This window comes from Salvia splendens, chromosome 17 (genome assembly GCF_004379255.2).
Source record: "Salvia splendens isolate huo1 chromosome 17, SspV2, whole genome shotgun sequence".
Taxonomy (NCBI): Eukaryota; Viridiplantae; Streptophyta; class Magnoliopsida; order Lamiales; family Lamiaceae; genus Salvia; species Salvia splendens.
The window spans coordinates 9,818,190-9,839,394 of NC_056048.1; the positions used below are offsets into that span (position 1 = coordinate 9,818,190).

At 44.1% G+C, this 21,205-nt stretch overlaps 1 protein-coding gene across 1 annotated transcript; it reads left to right on the forward strand.

Moving 5' to 3' along the window:
• Positions 1-6,682: 6,682 nt before the first annotated feature.
• Positions 6,683-8,002, forward strand: LOC121774284. Its single transcript, XM_042171184.1, has one exon. It carries the CDS (start codon positions 6,683-6,685, stop codon positions 8,000-8,002), a length of 1,320 nt encoding a protein of 439 aa, XP_042027118.1.
• The last annotated feature ends 13,203 nt before the right edge of the window (positions 8,003-21,205 follow it).

Below are 21,205 nucleotides of genomic sequence, written 5' to 3' on the forward strand. Positions count from 1 at the left end.
CAAATTTAGATAATTATTTTCTGTCGAATAATAAGTTTTCCTTTGATCTTATTTAGTGTCCTCCACAATGACCAAAATATCATCTCACATTATTATCACAATGTATACAAGAAGCACAATCAAATTGCAAGCTTCATTTGGGCAGATCAACTATCTGTATGCATTGTAAGGATATTAATATCTTATTTATTCCAATTAAACAAATCTACACATCATAATTCACTTTGACGAGTTAATGCTTATTAATACATTTAGAAATTATAATAATGGACAATGTAACCGGCTTAACTCATTATTCAGTTAAGAGAGGGCTTCAAAATTAGTCCCTTAAAAATAAAGTTTGCACCTTTTTAGTCTATGGACTTGAACAAGAAAAAAAAATCATGTTTAAAAAGTGTCCCAATTGACTATTTTACTCTTGAAGGCACGAAGAGTGTATAAATTTTTATTCATTTTATTATTAAATAAATAATGACATCTTCACCTATAACACAATAGCCTACTTTAGAGAATAAAAAGGTGCAACCCTATTTTTCAAGAACCAATTTAAAGTCCACACTTTAATTACTTATTAACCAAAACAATTAAATACGATTAATTGTTTAAAATATTTTCAACTGTTTGACCTATTTTATTTTAAAAACAACTAGTAATAAATTAAAGAGAAAATTGCCCTAAAAAGTCACAAACTTTGAGAAAGTTTGATTTTTCCCACAAACTATAAAAGTTGCGACTAAAGTCACGAACTTTATCGGATCGTACAAATTTCCCAAATTACCGACATGACGACATATTTCCATTAAAAACTTATCCTACGTGGCATGCTGGAGGCATGACTTGGCAAAATTTTTGTCTGGGCACAAAACGACGTCGTTTTATGCTTTTTTTTATTGAATCTTCTTTACACGTCGTCGATTTTATCCCTAAACCGTTTGTCGACGATTTCACTCTTGTCGATTACGTTTTCCGTCGATTGAATTGTGGTTGCGCTTTCGAAATCAGCCAAAAAGAGGTTATATTACTTGAGTTTAGGGTTAAGCCAAAAATATTGCCAAGTCATGCATTCGGCATGCCACGTGGGATAAGTTTTTAACGGAAATATGCCACTGGGTCGGGTAGTTTGGGAAATTTGCACGATCCGATAAAGTTCGTGACTTTATGCGTAACTTTTATAGTTTGTGGGAAAAACCAAACTTTCCACAAAGGTTGTGACTTTTTAGGCAATTTACCCTAAATTAAATTAAAATACCAACAAAATTTGTGGCCCAATAAAATTAAAATTTACGGATCTTTTAAAAAATTGTACTACTAACAGTTTAACTCAAAATTACGACTTCATTTTCCTTTAAAAATCAGGGCAGATAAGGGATCACTCAGTTTTCAAGGTTTTCGACCATTTCCATTTAAAATTTCTAGTTTTTTTTTTATTTTAAGACACGATTGAATTTCAATTACCCAACAAATTTTGCAGAAATTAAACCCAAACTAATTCAAAATATTGAATTTGGTTCTGTAAATTTTGCGCACACTTTAGGAGGCACACAAAAAATTACACTAATAACGACGATCCTTTGACCTCATAAAAAAAACTTCAATGAATCAATGAAAAAATAAATCCAAGTGAATTGAAGGAGTTCAATCAGTATGAATCAAACCAAACTCTGCAATAATTGAACTTGTAATGGTTAATTGCTTAGCTGCAATTGAGTACTGGAATTCAGGAGCCGTCGATGGAAGAGTTGGTAGAGATTGAATCCTAGCTGTAGTAGGATTGATTGTTAGTTATATTAGTTAGCTTGATGATGTTTTAGTTACCTTAATGATGCATCTGCATATAAAAAAGGGATTAGGGCTTCTGAGACTGAGTTGTAATTGTAATTTTCCTCAATTTGATCTTGAAATATTGAAAGGATTGTAATATGTTTCGATTATCTCATTAGTCAATAGGTGTGCCTTAATATAGGCCACATTACATCCATGTATGGTAGGGAACAATCTATTCCTAGACTATATAATTGTGTATCAATCATGGGCTAATTACATATTTTCTTGCCTTCTTTGCCTTGTGCTTTTTTTGGTAAGTCTTTGTGACACTCCCCCTCAAGTTGAGCAACGGCATATCCGATGCTTAACTTGCTTAAGACTTCCTTGAACACTTTTGGGTTTACTGCTTTGGTAAGAATGTCTGCAAGTTGGTCTTGTGATCTGACAAATGAGAATTCTATAATCCCTCCTTCGATCTTTTCTTTGATAAAGTGACGGTCCACTTCCACGTGTTTCGTTCTGTCATGCTGAACCGAATTCTCAGAGATGCTAATAGCTGCTTTGTTGTCACAGAATAACTGACTTCTTCTTTTGGGAGGAAGACCAATCTCAGTGAGTAAACGCCTTAACCACATAACCTCTGTCAGACCACTCTTGATTCCTCGGAACTCAGCTTCAGCACTTGACAATGCTACCACTTTCTGTTTCTTGCTTTTCCAAGTAACTAAATTTCCTCCGACAAAGGTAAAGTATCCTCCAGTAGATTTTCGGTCTATCGGGTTGCTCGCCCAGTCGGCATCAGTGTATCCATCTACTTCAAGATCATCATTCTTCTTTAGCAATATTCCATAGCCTACTGTACCCTTCAAATAACGAACTACCCTTAGTGCTGCGTCCATGTGATTTTCCTGAGGTTTGTGCATGAACTGGCTTATGACTCCTACTGCATAGGATATGTATGGCCTTGTATGGGCGAGATATATTAGCTTACCGACCAGACGATGATAATCGTCTCGATTGGCTAGTTTTGCCCCATCTTCAAATCCCAGGCCATGGTTCACCATAAGTGGTATGTCTGCCGGCTTGCAGTCAAGAAGCCCAGTTTCTGTAAGGAGACCCAACACATACTTTTTCTGTCGTAGGAATATCCCTTCTCTGGATCGAAGTACTTCAATCTCTAAGAAGTATTTGAGTGCACCCAGATCCTTCATCTCAAATTCCTGAAATAAGTTCCTCTTCAAGTCTTTTGTTTCTTCTTCATCATCCCCCGTGATGATCATATCATCCACATAGATGATTAAACAGGCCATGCGGTCACCTCTTCTTTTTATGAACAACGTGTGGTCTGATTGGCTTTGAGAGTATCCATACTTGGTCATGGCTTGTGAGAATCGCCCAAACCATACTCTGGGGGATTGTTTTAGTCCATAGAGAGTTTTCTTCAATTTGCACACTTGTCCTTCTCTGAATTCCGCTGAGTATCCTGGAGGAACTTCCATGTACACTTCTTCATCTTTCTTCAATTCTCCATGTAGGAAGGCATTTGTTACGTCAAACTAGTGCAGCTTCCAATCCTTGCAGGCAGCTACTGAAAGCAAGGTTTTGACTGTATTCATTTTTGCCACCGGGGAGAAGGTCTCCTCATAGTCGATCCCATAGGTTTGGGTGTACCCTTTTGCCACCAGCCGTGCTTTGTACCTCTCGATGGTTCCGTCTGCCCATCATTTGATGGTGAACACCCAACGACACCCTACTGGTTTCTTTCCGTCTGGAAGGTTGCATTTTTCCCAACTATTGTTTCTGAGAAGTGCATCCATCTCCTTTTTCATTGCCTCCCGCCAGTGCTGGTGCTTCATTGCTTCTTCCGCTGATCGTGGAAGATCCTCTTCATACAAGGCTACTTCAAAGGCTCGAGCCATCTCAGTGAGGTGCCCAATCGAGAGGTTTGCCATAGAGTACTTTGTTTTGCGTCCCTTCCAGTCAGGTGAATATCTTTTTGGTGGTACACCCCTTGTGCTTCTTGGTGGTAGCTCAAACATTTGGCCACTCACACCTGGTTCTTCACTTGTCTCATTATCCTGTCTCACATGGTCAGTATTAAGCTGAGCCGTGGGAATATTCTCAGGATTACTAACCTCAGGAATCGTAGGCGGTTCTGACGGTGAGGCTAGTTCACTGGATTCGCAAGGTTGATCATGGGATGAAGACGGCCCGGTAGTGCCGCAGCTCTAATAAGGCTCATTTCATGCATCGGTTTAAGGGTGAAATACATGCTACTTGATCGGTTTATCGCGCAAAACAAGTGTTAAATGTGCAGAAATACCACTTAACCAAGGTAGCAAGGCCGAACTGATCAAGCAAGTACAAAAGGAGATAAAAGGCGCCATGAATCAGGGGAGTTGATCAAGGGGGAGCGATCAAACAGTTAGGTGGGGGCCGCTGGCACGTGAGCAAATTAGCTGGAAATAGCGCACCATTCTTTTATCAAGGATGACGTTCTAGAAGGGGACACATGCTGGAATATGAGATGCAAGGACGGAGCTGAGTCACGAATCTGTTACCAAAAAGCGTCGTCATTCTAGAAGAACAACACGTAACAATCAATGAGTCGCTCACTCTCAGAATGAGCGAATATTCCCTGTCAAGATCGTTATCCAGCTGGCGGCCTAATCGAGCTTATAAATAGAGGGTGTGCCACCACAAGAAGGCATCTGAGACTTTACTTTCCATCTAATTTAGCTTAGCTTAGTTATTTAGCGTAGTTCAGCTCTCTAGCTTAGTTTAGTTAAGCTCTGTAGCTTAGTTTAGTTCAGTTCTCTAGCTTAGTTAGATAGCTTAGTTTAAAGGGCGACCGAAAGGGAGCGCTGCCGAATACTCATTTCTGTTAGCGTTATCTTAAGTTTCCCGCTGAGATTTTTCTCAATTTTTACCGCTTTCTTAGATTCCAAAGTGTTAGCTTAGTTTAAATTTCACTTTGTACACAACTTTTAGTTTAATCAAAGTTATTTTTGCTTTTAATCCGCGCATTTACTTTTCTGTTATTACCTGCAATTCACTTGATCCAGTAGTTAAATTTCCATTGATCAAGCTAGCTAGTTTAATTCTGTCTAGATTAAAACCAGTAGTTAAAAACTCCCAAGTTAAAGCATGGCAGCAGCCAACCCTCCTGTTCACTACTCACACACTCGACACACCAACTTCTCTGTGGGATCGACCCCGAACTTGCCGCTTTACTGTTAAAGTTGTGCAAAATTGGGAGTTATAAATTACTTTGGCAAGGCGGAAAGGGCGAGAGCTAGATTGCATTGATTAAGTGGCAACGACATTTGCTAACTGATCCAATCGGTTCGGTTATCATTCCATATAACTTGATCCGCATTCTATTTGTGTTTTCGACCTCTTTCCAAGTCCTTCCAAAATGGCGCCGTTGCCGGGGAAGCATGGTGTTACTTTATGTTTTGCGTAGTGCGTAGGTGTATATAATTTTGTTTCTCATTTTTTTTGTTTTTCCTGCTGTTGATGAGAAGGTACCACCAAGGCGATTACTGGAATCATCCCTTGATATACAGAAGAACTAACACTCAGTGGAGAGTCCAGGAAGCCGGTGTTGTCATCACTCGTCGCAAAGCCGCATTAGAAGCAGCAGCATCCACCGAGCAGAAAACACAACCACCACCACCAGAATGAACGGAAGCAGAGATGGCCGTTGTCGCCGACGACCCAGAAATCGGCTCTTTACACGCTCATGATGAGAGAGAGCCCACACATGCCATCGCCGCTACTCCTGGAATGCGGATCATCGCAATCAAATCAGGAGTACTAGCCGTTTTGTCCCATTTCTATGGCCTTTCGAAGGAATGTCCGTATGCTTTCCTGGAAGAATTCTGTAGATACTGTGATATTCAGCCCGTGCCAGCTGGATCCACGTCCGAAGATTACAAGCTTAAGGCTATTCCCTTGTTTTGAAGGGCGATGCAGGTGTCTGGCTGTCAAGGCTGCCGGAAGGATCCATCAGGACGTGGGCTGAGTTCCGTATGATATTCCTCGATCGTTTCTTTCCAACATAAAAAACAAGTGCCCTAAAAAGGGAAATTACAGAAGCCAGACAGGAGTATGACGAGCCCCTCGGCCAGTACTGGGATAGGTTCCAAGGGCTGCTTCAAGCATGCCCTAACCACAAGCTGAGAGAGAAGAAGATCTACTCGATCTTCTTTGGCGGACTCACGGTGGACAGCAAGAACGATCTCAACCTCGCTGCTCAAGGGGACTTCTCGAAAACCGCATTTAGCCAAGCCAAGAATATACTGGAAAGGTTAATCGAGGCGAAGCGGTCGTACGAAACATCTCGAGGGTAGTACAGAAGAGGAGCAGTGCACGCAGATGAGGCACGCAATGATGAAAAGCTGGAGGCTCGATTTGAGCAGATGGAGAAGAAACTGGTGGAAGCAGTAGAAAAAATGAGACCGCCGCCACCGCCTGCACCGAAGGAGACACAGTATGTGCCGCAGCCGCCACCGCCAGAAGAGCATCATTACTATAACTGCGAGCTTCCCCCTGAGGTAGAGCAAGTAAACACCATAGGCCACTGGAATACAAATGACAACTGGATCCAGGGGAAGCAGAGAGATGCTCCGTGGAGGACCACCCCAACTTCAGATTGACTGATTAAAATCAAAGCCAACGACAACTGGTACAACCCTCTGACGGGCAGTCCAACTGGCCAGCTCGAATCTTGAATAGACCATACACTGGAGGGAATAGAATGCAAGGAGGTCAGGCAGGTTGGTCAAGTGGACCTCAAGGGAACTGGTCAAGTGGAGGACAGCCTAACTGGTCAAGCCGACAACAGGAAGGAGAATGGGGGTACCAACACCAAGCTACTCAGTTTATCAACCAGGGAAGACAGCCGAACAACCAGATGGTCATGTACATCCCACCACACCTACGGGGAAATCAGCACCCGGGAAATCGACAGTACAACCAGCCGCGATATCAGCAAGAACACTACGGGCAATCTGACTACCCGCAACCCAACTATAGTGGAGGACCGCCGAATCAAAGATACAACAGACACCCTAACGAAAGCCACGTAGAAATATTGGTACCACACCATCCAAATGATGCAATGCGGGAAATCCAGGAGGCTCAAAAAGAGCAACGGGTGGCGTTGGAAATGCTGACGAAACAACTCTCTCAAGTTGCAGTATCGTTGGGCAAGTTAAAGGGAAATGAAGCCACTATGCAACCACCTGGTCATGAGAATATTAGTGAAGTATCCCTGCGGTCAGGGAAGGTCTACCAAGGCCCCAGCCATCCTGCGATATCTCCACCAACTGATTCTGGACCAAGCCGTGAGGAAGAGGGAGAATCCAGTAGAGGTGGTCAAGTGGAAGAAAGAGGCAAGGAAAAGGTGGGAGGAGAGGCCTCGGAAGGAGGTCAGAAGGAAGAAACTGAAAGGGTTAAGCCTTATCCGTACCGTGGAATGGTGACAAGAAAAAAAGATGCCACAATCGATGTGGCAAGCATGTTCAAGGACGTGGATGTAAAGATACCGCTCTTAACGGCGTTAAAAATGCCCCCGATCAGTAAGTTCATTAAAGACTACCTGGCAGGAAAGGTCAATGAGGAAGGGAGACTGATTACAGATGAGAACGTCTCTGTTGTAATCCAGAGAAGTGACCTCCCCTCCAAGAACATTGATCCAGGAATGTTCACATTCCCAATTTCAATCGGAGACATTCAGGTAGAGCACGCCATGTGCGACTTGGGGACATCTATCAACGTTCTGCCATACTCCATCTATCGGAAGCTGAGAGAGGACAAGCTAGTTGACACGGATATAATGATACAGTTGGCCGACAGATCATGTATTCACCCCGAAGGAATTCTGGAAGATGTTATTGTAAAGGTGAATAGCTTTCTATACCCAGCTGATTTTTTCGTAATCAAGATGACAGAACCCACGACAAAAGAGTCGAGTGGAGTCCTACTGGGACGACCATTCTTGTCCATGGCCAGCACTATCATAGACGTCCGCAATGGGACGATCAGTCTGGACTTCAAGGGAGAGCAGTATACATTCAATATCGATGAGGCCATAAAAAGGCCAGCCGACGGAGAGAACGTGTATTCCGTGGATGTAACTGAGCCCTTGGTACAGGAGTTTTTAGAAGAAGAATTTTTAAATAGGCAGTTCACGGACTCCGCTGTAGATGAAGAGGTCGAAAATGAAGTATAAGAGTGGTTTGAGACAAATAAGGTTGGAGAAATGAACGACCAAGCCATCGCAGAAGCAATAACAGAATTTTGCGAACGTCCAAGGCCAACTGGGTCGGGTAAGACAGCTCAAGTATCCAGCCTAGCAAAGCAGCTTGATCAAGGAAAGCCACTGGGTGATGAAGCTGCAGAAAACCCTCTGCCCACCGAAGAGCTAAAACTTGCGAAGGAGTTGAAACCCCTTCCAGCTCATCTAAAGTACGCCTTCCTGGGAGAAGAAAAAACTATGCCCGTCATTATAAACAGTCGATTGACCCAAGGGTAGGAAGACAAGTTACTGGAAGTATTACGAAGGAATCAGAAGGCTATCGGCTGGAAGCTGACAGACTTGGTGGGAATTAGCCCGGATTTGTGTATGCATTACATCCGGCTAGAGGAAGGAGCCAAGCCACACCTCGAGCAACAACGGAAACTCAACCCCAACATGAGGGAAGAGGTGCTGAAAGAAATTGCGAAGTTGGTTTCAATCGGAATTATCTATTCCATTCCCTACAGTCATTGGGTCAGCCCAGTACACATGGTGCCTAAGAAAGGAGGGTCAGCCCATTCAATCGGAATTAATCCCGACAAGGCCAGTTACTGGGTGGAGAATGTGCATAGACTATAGGAAGCTGAACCAAGCCACAAAGAAAGATCACTTCCCTCTGCCGGTCATTGATCAAATGCTGGAGAAGTTGGCAGGGAAACTGTACTTCAGTTTCCTGGATGGTTATAGTGGCTATTTCCAGATCGCTGTAAACCCAGATGACCAAGAAAAGACGACGTTCACCTGCCCCTTTGTCACTTACGCTTACAGGAGGATGCCTTTTGGCCTCTGCAATGCTCCGGGCACTTTCCAAAGATGTATGATGAACATTTTCTCGGATCTGTTGGAAGATTGTATTGAGATCTTCATGGACGATTTCACTGTCTATGGGGGATGATTTTGATCAAGGGCTGCATAGTCTGAACAGGGTATTGGAAAGATGCCGCCAGAAGGATTTAGTTCTGAACTTCGAGAAATGCCATTTTATGGTTACTGAAGGAATAGTTCTGGGCCACGTAGTATCAAGCAGGGGAATAGAGGTCGACCCAGCAAAGGTAGCAGTCATTGCCAAACTCCCATATCCTACCAACCAAAAGGAGATCCGAGCCTTTTTAGGGCACGCTGGGTTCTACAGGAGATTCATCAAAGATTTCGCAAAGATAGCCCAGCCTCTAACAAGACTTCTCCAGAACGATGTAGAATTTGAATTCTCAGATGCCTGCAAGGCCGCATTCCAGTTTCTGAAGGACCGATTAATAAGCTCTCCAATAATACGCGCTCCCAACTAGAATCACCCCTTTGAGGTGATGTGCGATGCTAGTGACTATGTTGTGGGGGCGGTATTAGGTCAAAAAATCGAAGGGAAAAGTTACGTCATTTTTTACGCCTCCAAAACTCTAAATCAGGCACAAAAGAACTATGATGTGACCGAAAAGGAGATGCTATCAGTATTCTTCGCATTTGATAAGTTCAGGCCTTACCTGCTTGGATCTAAGGTGATTGTCTATACAGATCATGCGGCCATCAAATACCTTTTGGCAAAGAAAGAGTCAAAGCCGCGGTTGATCAGATGGGTACTCCTTCTACAGGAGTTTGATTGGGAAGCAGTGGATGAGAAAGGATGTGAGAACAAGGTGGCAGATCACCTAAGTCGAATTCTGCAAGAAGATAATGGTGAAGTCATTCCAGAGGCTTTCCCTGCAGAGCATCTCTGCCTGATCAAGTCAATACCTGAGCGCCAGTGGATCAACCAAGCGGAAGAAATTGCTCAAGCCAACCAAGGAAGCAAATGACAGAACACGAGGAAGGAGCCATGGTTCGCGGACATGGCTAATTACTTGGTAACGGGGGAGTTACCCAGAAGTGACGAAATTTAAAGAGCACAGAAGTTAAAGCTTAAAAGCGATTCCCGATACTTCTATTGGAATGATCCTTCCCTATGGAAAATGGGGGCAGATCAAGTAATCCGACACTGTATACCAGAATGGGAGCAGGAAGACGTAATGATCCACTGTCACACACTAGCTTGTGGGGGTCATTTTGGGCCAAAGAAAACAGAAAGGAAAATACTTGATAGTGGGTTTTATTGGCCATCTATCCATAGAGATGCTTATGAATTCTGCAAGAAGTTCCCTCAATGTCAACTTACTGGAGGAATATCTACTAGAGACGAGATGCCTCAGTCCCCATTATTGTCTGTGAAATATTCGATGTATGGGGAATGGACTTCATGGGACCCTTTCCCGCATCTGAGGGTAATCACTACATACTGGTGGCAGTGGACTATGTGTCCAAATGGATCGAGGCGAAGGCAACTAGGACGTGTGAGTCCAGAGAAGTGGCGAAGTTTTTGAAATCTAACATATTTACCCGATATGGAGTGCCACGGGCTATTATCTCTGACCAAGGGACTCATTTCATCAACAGAACTATCGAAGCTCTGATGCGAAAATATGGAGTCCACCACGACCTATCCACACCTTATCACCCACAATCCAATGGCCAGGCTGAAATCTCTAATAGAGAAATCAAGGTGATTCTAGAGAAGACGGTCAATCCCACGAGGAAAGACTGGAGCCGTCGACTGGAGGACGCACTCTGGGCCTACAAGACAGCATTCAAAACGCCTATTGGAATGTCCCCATACCGAATGGTATTTGGGAAGATGTGCCATCTGCCGGTGGGGGTTGAGCATCAAGCATACTGGGCGATCAAGGAAATGAATATGAATACCGAGGTTGGAGCTGCAGAAATGAGAATGCAGTTACAGGAGCTGGAAGACCTTCGCCTGGACGCCTATGACTCTGCCATGTGGTATAAAGAAAAGACGAAAATGTGGCATGATAAGAACCTTCGCAAGAAGAAACTAAAGATAGGCCAGAAAGTTTTGCTGTTTCAATCCAGACTGAAATTGATGCCAGGAAAGCTCAGATCTAGGTGGATAGGTCCTTATACCATTATCGCCATCCGAGCGAATGGAGCAATCGAACTCCAAGGAGGCGATCCTGATTCACCTTCTTTCATAGTGAATGGACATAGGGTTAAACCATACAGAGAAGGAATGGAGGCATTTGTAGTGGACGACATTCCACTACTAATGCCTAACTCTCTCCAGTAGACAGGTTAAAAGGGTTGACTGGGCACTTATGGGAAGTCTGCTTGATCAGACGACAAAGACTTAATCAAGTGACATCCTGAGAGAGCCTGGTGAACTTCTTAAGTAGCTAGTGTAAATAGATTTTATCATGTTAATTTATTTTCTTAATTTAAAATTAAAAGTCAGAAGTAAGGAAGGAAACTGATCAACCGAAACTATTGGAGTTTTTCATAAAAAATTATTGTCTACTTGATTAGTACAATTCGAATTTAATTGGTGGTACAGTGATTAAGTTGATCAGGGCAGGTGATGAAAGGGAGTGCGCAGTCACTTAAGAGGTGCCAGGAAGCACCTACTGCTGCATTAAAAGGACGAAACGTATCAGAAAAGCTTTACCAGCTGGCACTCTGGAAAGGCGTGCCCGTATGTGAAGAGTCGCAAAGATCTGAACAGCCGAAAGGATCTCAACAGTAGAAGATCCCAACAGCCGCGATTTCATTATAAAAAGCAGATTTCAGATTCGTACATCACTTTTACCCAAGCCGCCTACATATCAGTTCTTTTGTTCTCATCAAGAATTCTCCCCAATTTTAAAATCCCTTTTTCAAGAACATCATCTTCTCTACTAAGACCTACCCATATTACCAATGACAATGTTGCTTAAACAACTCTCGACTTCATCCTCCTCTTCCAGTACCCGTACTGATAGTGATAACCAAGAAACCTCCTAACAAGCCCATATAGAAAACCCTAGCCCACCTACACCAACCACCGCTCCACCCCAAACAAGCGCCGCCACTCCACTACCCGAGGTGGATGAAAAAGCTCAACGGCGCTTGACAATAATCCTCCGGAGTTTCACCTCCGACGTGGATGTTGCGACGGTTTACACCACTGTAAAAGCCCAAATGGGAGTGATCCTGTCAAAGGACAAGGCCGTTGCCTCCATATCCCGAAATCCCACATCCACCACCCAAACACAAGCCCCACTTTACACCACCGAACCTACACCCGTCGCTCCCTTAGTACAATACAGTGAGGATGACTCTGAGGGGGAGGGAGCTCAACCCGCCGTCGTCCCGATCGGAGAAGCAGAATCCGTGCCGCCACCATATGCAGAGGGCACGGCTGCTTCCGACACTCCGATACCACTAAGTGGCGGAGGCTTTACCCCCTATCCTCTTAGGACCGACACAACCAATCGAGGTTGTGAATGTTGACAACGATTCTAGGGAGGACCTTCCGTCTCCTCCCAACGAAATAATGAAACAAAGGGAGGCGGAATGGAACTTCATTCCACATGCAGAGGATGAGCCGCTGCGCCGCCGGACGGTGGCGGAGGTAGGGGCTATGGCGGCCAGCACGCAAGGGGCGAAGCAAGTGGAGAGACCTCGCGTAGTGCGGTCAATTTTGGATGAGCCAGATGCGCCGGGAAACCAAGGAGCCGTTGGGGCAATAAACCAAGGGGCCAGTGAGGCCGTTGAAGAGCGAGGGGCTGTCAAGGACAACCGTCAGAGGACTGAACGTGAAAGGAAGAGGAAGGGAAAGGAAAGTGGTCCTCCTCCTCCGAAGAAAATCCGCCCCGCATCCCGGGGCATCATTATTACTTATGCAGACCAACCAGCCCCTCCACAAAAAGGAGTTGAGGGCAGCGACACAGAGGGAAGAGAACTCCGATGGGGCCGTACATCCCGCAGGCGACAAGGAAGACCTGCAACACCTCCTGCTGCCGAATATGCCAAACAAACTGTGGTGTTGACCACGGACCTCCTACGGAAGATGCTGGTATTTGAAAACCCTAAGTGGAACGAGGAGGTCCACCATAGGGTGACGGCTACAAAGCAGATGAAGGCAGGCAGGAGACTCCACCAGCCAGCCCTGGAGACGATCCGGGTTGAGGATAGATTTACCCAGTACATTACTGGGATTGGTTTTGACTGGCTGCTGGAGATCGAGGATGCCTTCGTGCCCACGAGCCTGGCCAAAGAATTCTTCACATCCTTCCGGTTTACCGGAAGTACAAACTTGGAGGCTAGGAGCGTCTCCTTCCGGGTGTTCGGGCATAAACAAAAGATGAGCCTGAACGAGTTCTCAGTGAGGATGGGACTTCATACCGAGGCCCAGGTAGCCAGTGGAGAGTAGTTCGGGCGCGACATTGGACTTTCTCAGAGGAGGCCGGATTTTGATCAGCAGGCAGCCTGGCAAAGCCTGTGCAACGGACGTGCCCCCGAGTTTAAAGCTTCTGAGTCCAGAGGGGACCATATTGCTGATCCGGCCCTCCGCCTTGCCCAAGCCTACCTAGCCTGCAATCTCCTTGGCCAAGCCAATACATTGGCAATCCTTACTCTGGCCGAGCTCTACTTTATGTGGTGCATGAAGGAGCAAAGAAGGGTGCACCTGGGCTATTGGATTGCCTACTCGATAAGTCAGATTGCCAGTCACCCTGCCCGCCGCCTCAACGTCTGCCACCTTCTCGGAGCATATCTAAGGCGAAACTGGACCTTGGAATTCCAGGAGGGTGTGGAGCTTCCCAGTCGCTGCCCAAAACCTGAACTGTTTAACATTGATATCTTTGTAAGAATTTAGGTGCTTGAACGACTGCGCGTCGGGAGACTTCACTTCATCTCGAAGGCTCGGAAGGAGAAGCAGGTAGAGCAACAAGAGATCAGGCAGGCGGAGACAGAGGAGGCCGAACGTGGGAACAGGAGGATAGCGACGGACCAACCGATAAGCCCCGACAGACAACCACGGCAGAGGTTGGAGCTAACAACCATAGCAGTACCAGAGGCGGCTGCACGTGCTATCAACGAATGGAGGCTCCGCGTGGAGCAGTTGCTAACACAGCTGGTGGAGAATTCGAATGCCCAGCTGGTCGCTCAATCCAGGGTCTTGTAAGCTATTCGCCAATTGACCCTCGCTATGCAACCACCTCCCTCTACAAGCTCTCCTCCACCTCACCTTCAGCGTCTCCGAGTCAACCCCCCAGGGAACTTTGAAGTACACCCCCCCATATCTCCGCTCGTTTTAAGTTTACAAACAATTTTTTTTGTAGGTCTGTATATACTCATGCTTTTTTGTTCTCTTACACTTAGCCCAATGTCTGGTCTAAGTGTGAGAAGTATGCATGATATTTTTGCTATCTTTGTTTGCCTGCGTTTTCGTATTTAAGTTCTGTTTTTCTATTTTGATTAGCAAGTTTTTGATTGCCGGCACTGCCTCACACTTAGCCCAGTGTCTGGTCTAAGTGTGAGAAGTTCCCTTGATTGTTGTTATGCCATCGCCTGTGCCTAACCCTTCTTTCCACTGCATCCAGTCCCTCAAGGACGAGTTCATATGCAGTGGGGAGGGGGGCGGGTTAGTAACAATAAAATCATACATGCTAAAATTTTTCTCAAAAATAACAAATTCCAGGTAGTAATAAATAGGCAATATGAATGAAATTGGATAAATGGAAGACTTGATTACTTTTTGGGAGAGTTAGAAAAAGGATTCAGTATGCTCACATGTAAAACTTGATCAATTTGAATGACGCAAGTATGATGGAAACGCTCAATTTCTAAACCAACTGTGAAGCCTCTCTATATGTGAGTTATAAGTCAAAAGTAGAACACTTTCTACTATTTTTACAAAAGAAAAAAAAATTACGAGAGGCTGACTTTTAATATTGAGATGAAAATTGCACAAGTAGTAATGACTAAAGGCATTAGGACTTAACTATTTGAGCCGTGTTCTTCTTTCGTTCCACAAACCCGACTCATTAGTCAAGGCACCCCCTAATAGCCAAATCGAGCCCATACACTCTTTCCCTTTATTTGAAGCCTTAAAACCAAATTCAAAGTTGCATATCACATGAGGAAAGATGGTCAAAGAAATGAAGTTTGTCAAGGGAAACAAAAGGGGGATAGCAATAAGAATGGTCAGAATAAAGGGTAGCCGGGTTGATCAAGTTAGACAATCAGGTTGATCATATGAAAAGAAAAAAAAAAGAAAAAAAAAAGAAAGGGCTGGAAATAGTTGTAACCTGACCCAGGAAATCAAAAGTAAAAATAATAATAAGCCGAAGGTTATAAGGCTAAAGGTCAAAATCTGACCAAGATGGAGCACCAAGAAATAAATATCCCAATTCTAATCCAGCGAGTTTAGTCAAATCTTTGGCCTTTCGACTCATGTGATTTTTCTTTAAAATTATTTTATTTTTAAACTTAGAACCCCTAGGACCCTAACCTAACACGTTACTACCCTTGAGCCCGGTTACAACCCAAAACAAAGACCTTAAGGAACTATCTTGTGTAGTCCGATTCAAAGTATTAAATTTGTGGCAACACCGAGTGAACAGTCCTAACATCTCTGGTGAGAAAGGAGTGACTGAGTGAATCCAATAGTGGTTTTTAAATTGAGCAATCTTAACAAGCTGACACCTTGATCAAGCAAAGGCGAAAGAGAAGAAACACAAGCTACTGACAAATGGATTGACCTCGACCTCGGGTATGATTGTTGGAAAATTATTCGGTCTAATGCATACATGTGAATACGTGTTTTTATCTTAAAGTTTTGTTTCTCTTTTCGTTTTCCTTTACTAGTGAAATAAGTAAACCATGTCTTAAATCTGCCTTATCTTTTTCTTTTATTTTTCTTTATACTTGAGGACACGTATGTTTTAAGTGTGAGCAGTTTGATAAGGCTCATTTCATGCATCGGTTTAAGGGTGAAATACATGCTACTTGATCGGTTTATCGCGCAAAACAAGTGTTAAATGTAGAGAAATACCACTTAACCAAGGCAGCAAGGCCGAACTGATCAAGCAAGTACAAAAGGCGATAAAAGGCCAAGAATCAGGGGAGTTGATCAAGGGGGAGCGATCAAGCAATTAGGTGGGGACCGCTGGCTTCTACAAGAAGAACACGTGAGGAAATGAGCTGGATATAGCGCACCATTCTGTTATCAAGGACGACATTCTAGAAGGGGACAGGTGCCGGAATATGAGACGCAAGGACGGAGCTGAGTCACGAATCTGTTACCAAAAAGCGTCGTCATTCTAGAAGAACATCACGTAGCAATCAATGAGTCGCTCACTCTCAAAATGAGCGAATATTCCCTGTCAAGATCGTTATTCAGCTGGCGGCCGAATCGAGCTTATAAATAGAGGGTGTGCCACCACAAGAAGGCATCCGAGACTTTACTTTCCGTCTAGTTTAGCTTAGCTTAGTTATTTAGCGTAGTTCAGCTCTCTAGCTTAGTTTAGTTCAGCTCTCTAGCTTAGTTAGATAGCTTAGTTTAAAGGGCGACCGAAAGGGAGCGCTGCAGAATACTCATTTATGTTAGCGTTATCTTAAGTTTCCCGCTGAGATTTTTCTTAGTTTTTACCGCTTTCTTAGATTCCAAAGTGTTAGCTTAGTTTAAATTTCACGTTGTACTCAGCTTTTAGTTTAAGCAAAGGTATTTTTGCTTTTAATCCGCGCATTTACTTTTCTGTTATTACCTGCAATTCACTTGATCCAGTAGTTCAATTTCCATTGATAAAGCTAGCTAGTTTAATTCTGTCTAGATTAAAACCAGTAGATAAAAACTCCCAAGTTAAAGCGTGGCAGCAACCAACTCCCCTGTTCACTACTCACACACTCGACACACCAACTTCTCTGTGGGATTGACCCCGAACTTGCCGCTTTACTGTTAAAGTTGTGCAAAATTGGTAGTTATAAATTACTTTGGCAAGGCGGAAAGGGAGAGAGCTAGATTGCATTGATTAAGTGGCAAAGTCATTTGCTAACTGATCCAATCGGTTCGGTTATCATTCCATATAACTTGATCCGCATTCTATTCGTGTTTTCGACCTCTTTCCAAGCCCTTCCAAGCTCGCATCGTCTGTTGGACCATCTTCTGTCACAGGGCATGGCAATGGCAATAGGTACGGAAGTGGCTGGTCTGAAGGTAGTGGGTGATCTGGATTTGGTCTTGGGGACCAACTTAGCGGGTCACTAGTGGGTTCAAAACCCTTTTCCTCCCCTTGACTGCTAAGTTGGTTATAAAAATATTCGTTTTCCACAAAATCACAGTTCATGGTAACATACAGGCCCTTCGTTTTGGGATCGTAGCACCGATATCCTTTCTGATCCCTCCCATATCCTACGGAGACAAACTTAACTTAACATGGTGAGAATTTCGTTCGGTCATGTTTTGGTATGTGAACAAAGACAGAGCACCCAAAAATTCTTGGGTCGAGTGTGAGTGGTGGTGGGATTTGGTTTTGTGTAGAGAAGACATCGAAGGGAGTTTTGAAGTTTAGGATATGGGTGGGTAACCGATTGAGTAGGTATACTGAGGTAGCTACAGCTTCCGGCCAAAAGGTTTTTGGGACGTGTGAGTCGATTAAAAGGGCTCTAGTCATTTCTAGGATTTTTCGATTTTTTCGCTCAGCCACCCCATTTTGCTCAGGAGTATGTGGACACGTAGTTTGATGTACTAACCCTTTTTCAGAAAAAACTATTGCATTCGTGAGTTAACAAACTCCCCCTCCGTTGTCTGACCTAAGGACTTTGATTTTTTTGTTATACTGAGTGTGCATCATATTGTAGAACAAGGTAAACTTCTCAAAAACATCAGATTTGGATTTCAAAAAATATACCTATGTTAAACGTGTGCAATCATCGATAAACAACAAAAAATATTTAAATGCAAGGCTACCCAAAACAGGAGTTGGGCCCCAAACGTCAGAGTGAATCAAAGAGAAAGTAGTGTCCATACGAGAGTTGTTGAGCTTATATGAGTGTCTATGGCTCTTAGCAAAAAAACAAGTATCACAATTGAAAGAAAACTAAGTACTGGCTAAACTGGGAAAAAGCATACGCATGTATCCTATGGAGGGATGTCCTAACCGGCGATGACAAATCCAACCCTGTGATTCTGTTGGTCGGTGAGTCAGCATCGCAGCACCTGGTTGGGCCATCTTGTCCACATAATACAGTCCTTGTTGTTCAGTGCCAGGCCCAACTGTCGTCCCCGTCTTGATATCCTGTAGAACACACAAATTGGGCTCCATTAAAAGTTTACACTTTAATTCTCTAGTTACATGACTAACTGAGAGTAATTTGTGTGCCAACAACGGCACATATAGGCAGTTTGAGATCTGCAATGTTGGAGTGATCCTGATTGTGCCTGTCCCTTGGACTGAAATTATACTTCTGTTTGCTGTCTGAACATACTTCTTATGTGGAGCAGACATATTAGTAAAATCAGTGAGTTCATAAGACATAGTATCAGTAGCACCACAATCAAATATCCATTCATCATTTTTAGATTGACTTTTAGACATCGAGGAGTGTGCCAGGGCATGGAATTTATTATGGCAAGGGATATTGGGGTTGATTTACAATTTTAGGGTATCTGGGGGTGTATTTGCAAAAGTACAGAAACTGGTGGGTGCGTTTGAATATTTCTCGGAAGTGTGTGGGTGTTTTGTGATGGGGTCTATTTTTCGGGGGTCAAATAGAGAATACCGAGAATTGGGAGGCCTTTTTAGAGGTTTATTCAGATTCTGGGGTAGAATTCCAATTTTATGGATCTTAGAGCATAAATCGGAAAACATTCTATCTCGTTCGAAAACCCTAGCCGTCGATGCTCTGGCTACCTCGTCGCCGCTATGGGTCGTTCCTCCGTCGGCCGCCTCCCGTCTAGCTGTGCCGGTGCTACCCACCGGGTTTCCAAGGTCGGTAGCCCGGTCGGTGATTGCGATCGCCGCTCTTCCTCCTCCGTTTCTGTTCAGAGTCCGCGCCGCCCTAGCCTTCTTCATCTCATCCCACCAATCGGGAAATCCGTTGAGGTGAAAGAATCCTTCTTTTGTGTGTTTCTTTCCGCCGCAGTGGGAGCATGTTAATCGGCTTCTGTCCTCGTTGGGTCGTAGGTTCCACGGTCGATTGGTGGTGGTAGGCGGCTGGTTGGGACGTCCACGGTCGATTGCGGCGAGACCAGAGCCTATTCCGTCCTTCACGGTTCCTCCAGTTCCGACGCTGAGGATGGCGTTGTTGTTCGATTCACGACGAACGATTCCGTAAGCCTCGCGCACCGTTGGTAAAGGGTCGCGTCTGATTATCTCCTTCTTTATCGCATCATATTTTTCATCCAATGAGGTAAGAAATTGGTATAGCCGTTGTGTTTGCTTGTCCATCGGTTTTACTTCCCGTCGGTCGATTGACATCCACAGCCATTGGAATTTATTCCATATGGCTTCGAGTGAGGTTCCTTCTTGTCTGACTGTGTTGGTTTGCCGATGTAGGTCTTAAATCTGGAGTGGGTCACCCCCGCTACCGTATGTGATAGCGAGACCTTCCCATATATGCCGTCTCATATTGCGAGACCTCATTAATCACGTCCGTCTCGATGTTATTGATTATCCAATTGAACACGCAGTGATCGCGTTGTTGCCATTTTGGAAAAAACGGATCCGATCGGGCTGGGGGATTTGTAACTTCGTCTATGTGAGATGACAACCCTTTTCTCCCGATTCTGCGATCCATCATATTGGACCAGAGAGGGTAGTTCTCTCCGTTCAGTTTTGGTTTGATTGTGATATCGCCCAATGATTCTGGGTGATGAGGGTGGTGAATTGTTGAAGCTGTGTTGTGTTTTGGTGATTCGGACGCCGATCTGAGGCTATTCTGTTTCAAGAATTTCACGAATTGCGCGGCTAATTCGGGTGGAAACACCATCATGTTGGATGTTTCGGTGGTTTCGTTGTTGCCGGAGTTGTCCTCCGTGTGCGACATGTTTGATAATGTCACTGGTTTTGCCAAAGGTTTGAGAAAGGTTTATGGATGATGATGATGATAATTTTCTGAATCCTTACACGCTCGTGATACCATCTTGAAATATTGAAAGGATTGTAATATGTTTCGATTATCTCATTAGTCAATAGGTGTGCCTTAATATAGGCCACATTACATCCATGTATGGTAGGGAATAATCTATTCCTAGACTATATAATTGTGTATCAATCACCTATTAATTGTGTATCAATCATGGGCTAATTACATATTTTCTTGCCTTCTTTGCCTTGTGCTTTTTTTGGTAAGTCTTTGTGACATTTGATTCAATGCACGATTTTCCTCTCAGAGCAACTCTCTCGCAATACTCATTCTTCTCTTCCTCCGTTCTTTGTCATCTCCGATCAATAATCCAACAAGCGGCGCTGTCTGCGGGAAGAAGGAGGCGTTTGGAGAAAGGTTTCCAATTTGGATCGATTACGCCCTAAAATCGATTACGATGACTTCAAGATTTGAAGCAGAGAAGTTTACTGCAAAGAATGATTTCGGTTTATGGAGGATGAAGATCCGAGCGTTGCTGATTCAGCAGGGATTGGCAGAGGCATTGAATAAGGATGATCCAGATGTGGTGCTCGACGACAGATCCAAGATCAAGCGGGCGGAAGCTCTCGCGAAGGCACATAGCGTGGTAGTGTTAAGTCTTGGTGATAAAGTCGAGAGGTGCCTAAGGAAACCACGGCGTTGGGAATTCTTGATAAATGCGATGAGTTGTACATGACCAAATCGCTGGCTAATTGGCTCTTTATGAAGCATCGATTATATTCTTAGTAGTTTTCGGAGAAGAGGAATATTCTGGAGCGATTAGAAGATTACAGTGAAGCTATTGACGATCTTGAGAACATTGACATCAAGATCGATGAAGAAGATAAGGCAATTCTTTTGCTAAATGCCTTGCCAAAGGTGTATGATCAAATGAGGGACGCGATTCTCTTTGGCAGGGAAGAGACAGTCACATTGCAACAAGTCCAGTCAGCGCTGATATCTAAGGAGCTCTAGAGAAATGGGGATCCTGCCAATGGATCGGCTCCGGAAAGCTTGAATATAAATAAATTCAAGACAAAGAAAGAGTTCAAGAAGGAGAAATAAGTTCCCAAGTCTGGTGGCAGTGAGCAGAAGGATACTTGGTCTTGCCATTGGTGCAATAAGCTTGGCCATTTGAAGAAAGATTGCTTCGCTTGGAAGAGGAAACATGCACAAGAAGGTATAAATCCCAAACCAAGCTCTGAT

Bases quoted from the DNA above. Each gene is read 5' to 3' on its own strand.
- LOC121774284 (XM_042171184.1), top strand. From the start codon at position 6,683: ATGGTCATGTACATCCCACCACACCTACGGGGAAATCAGCACCCGGGA.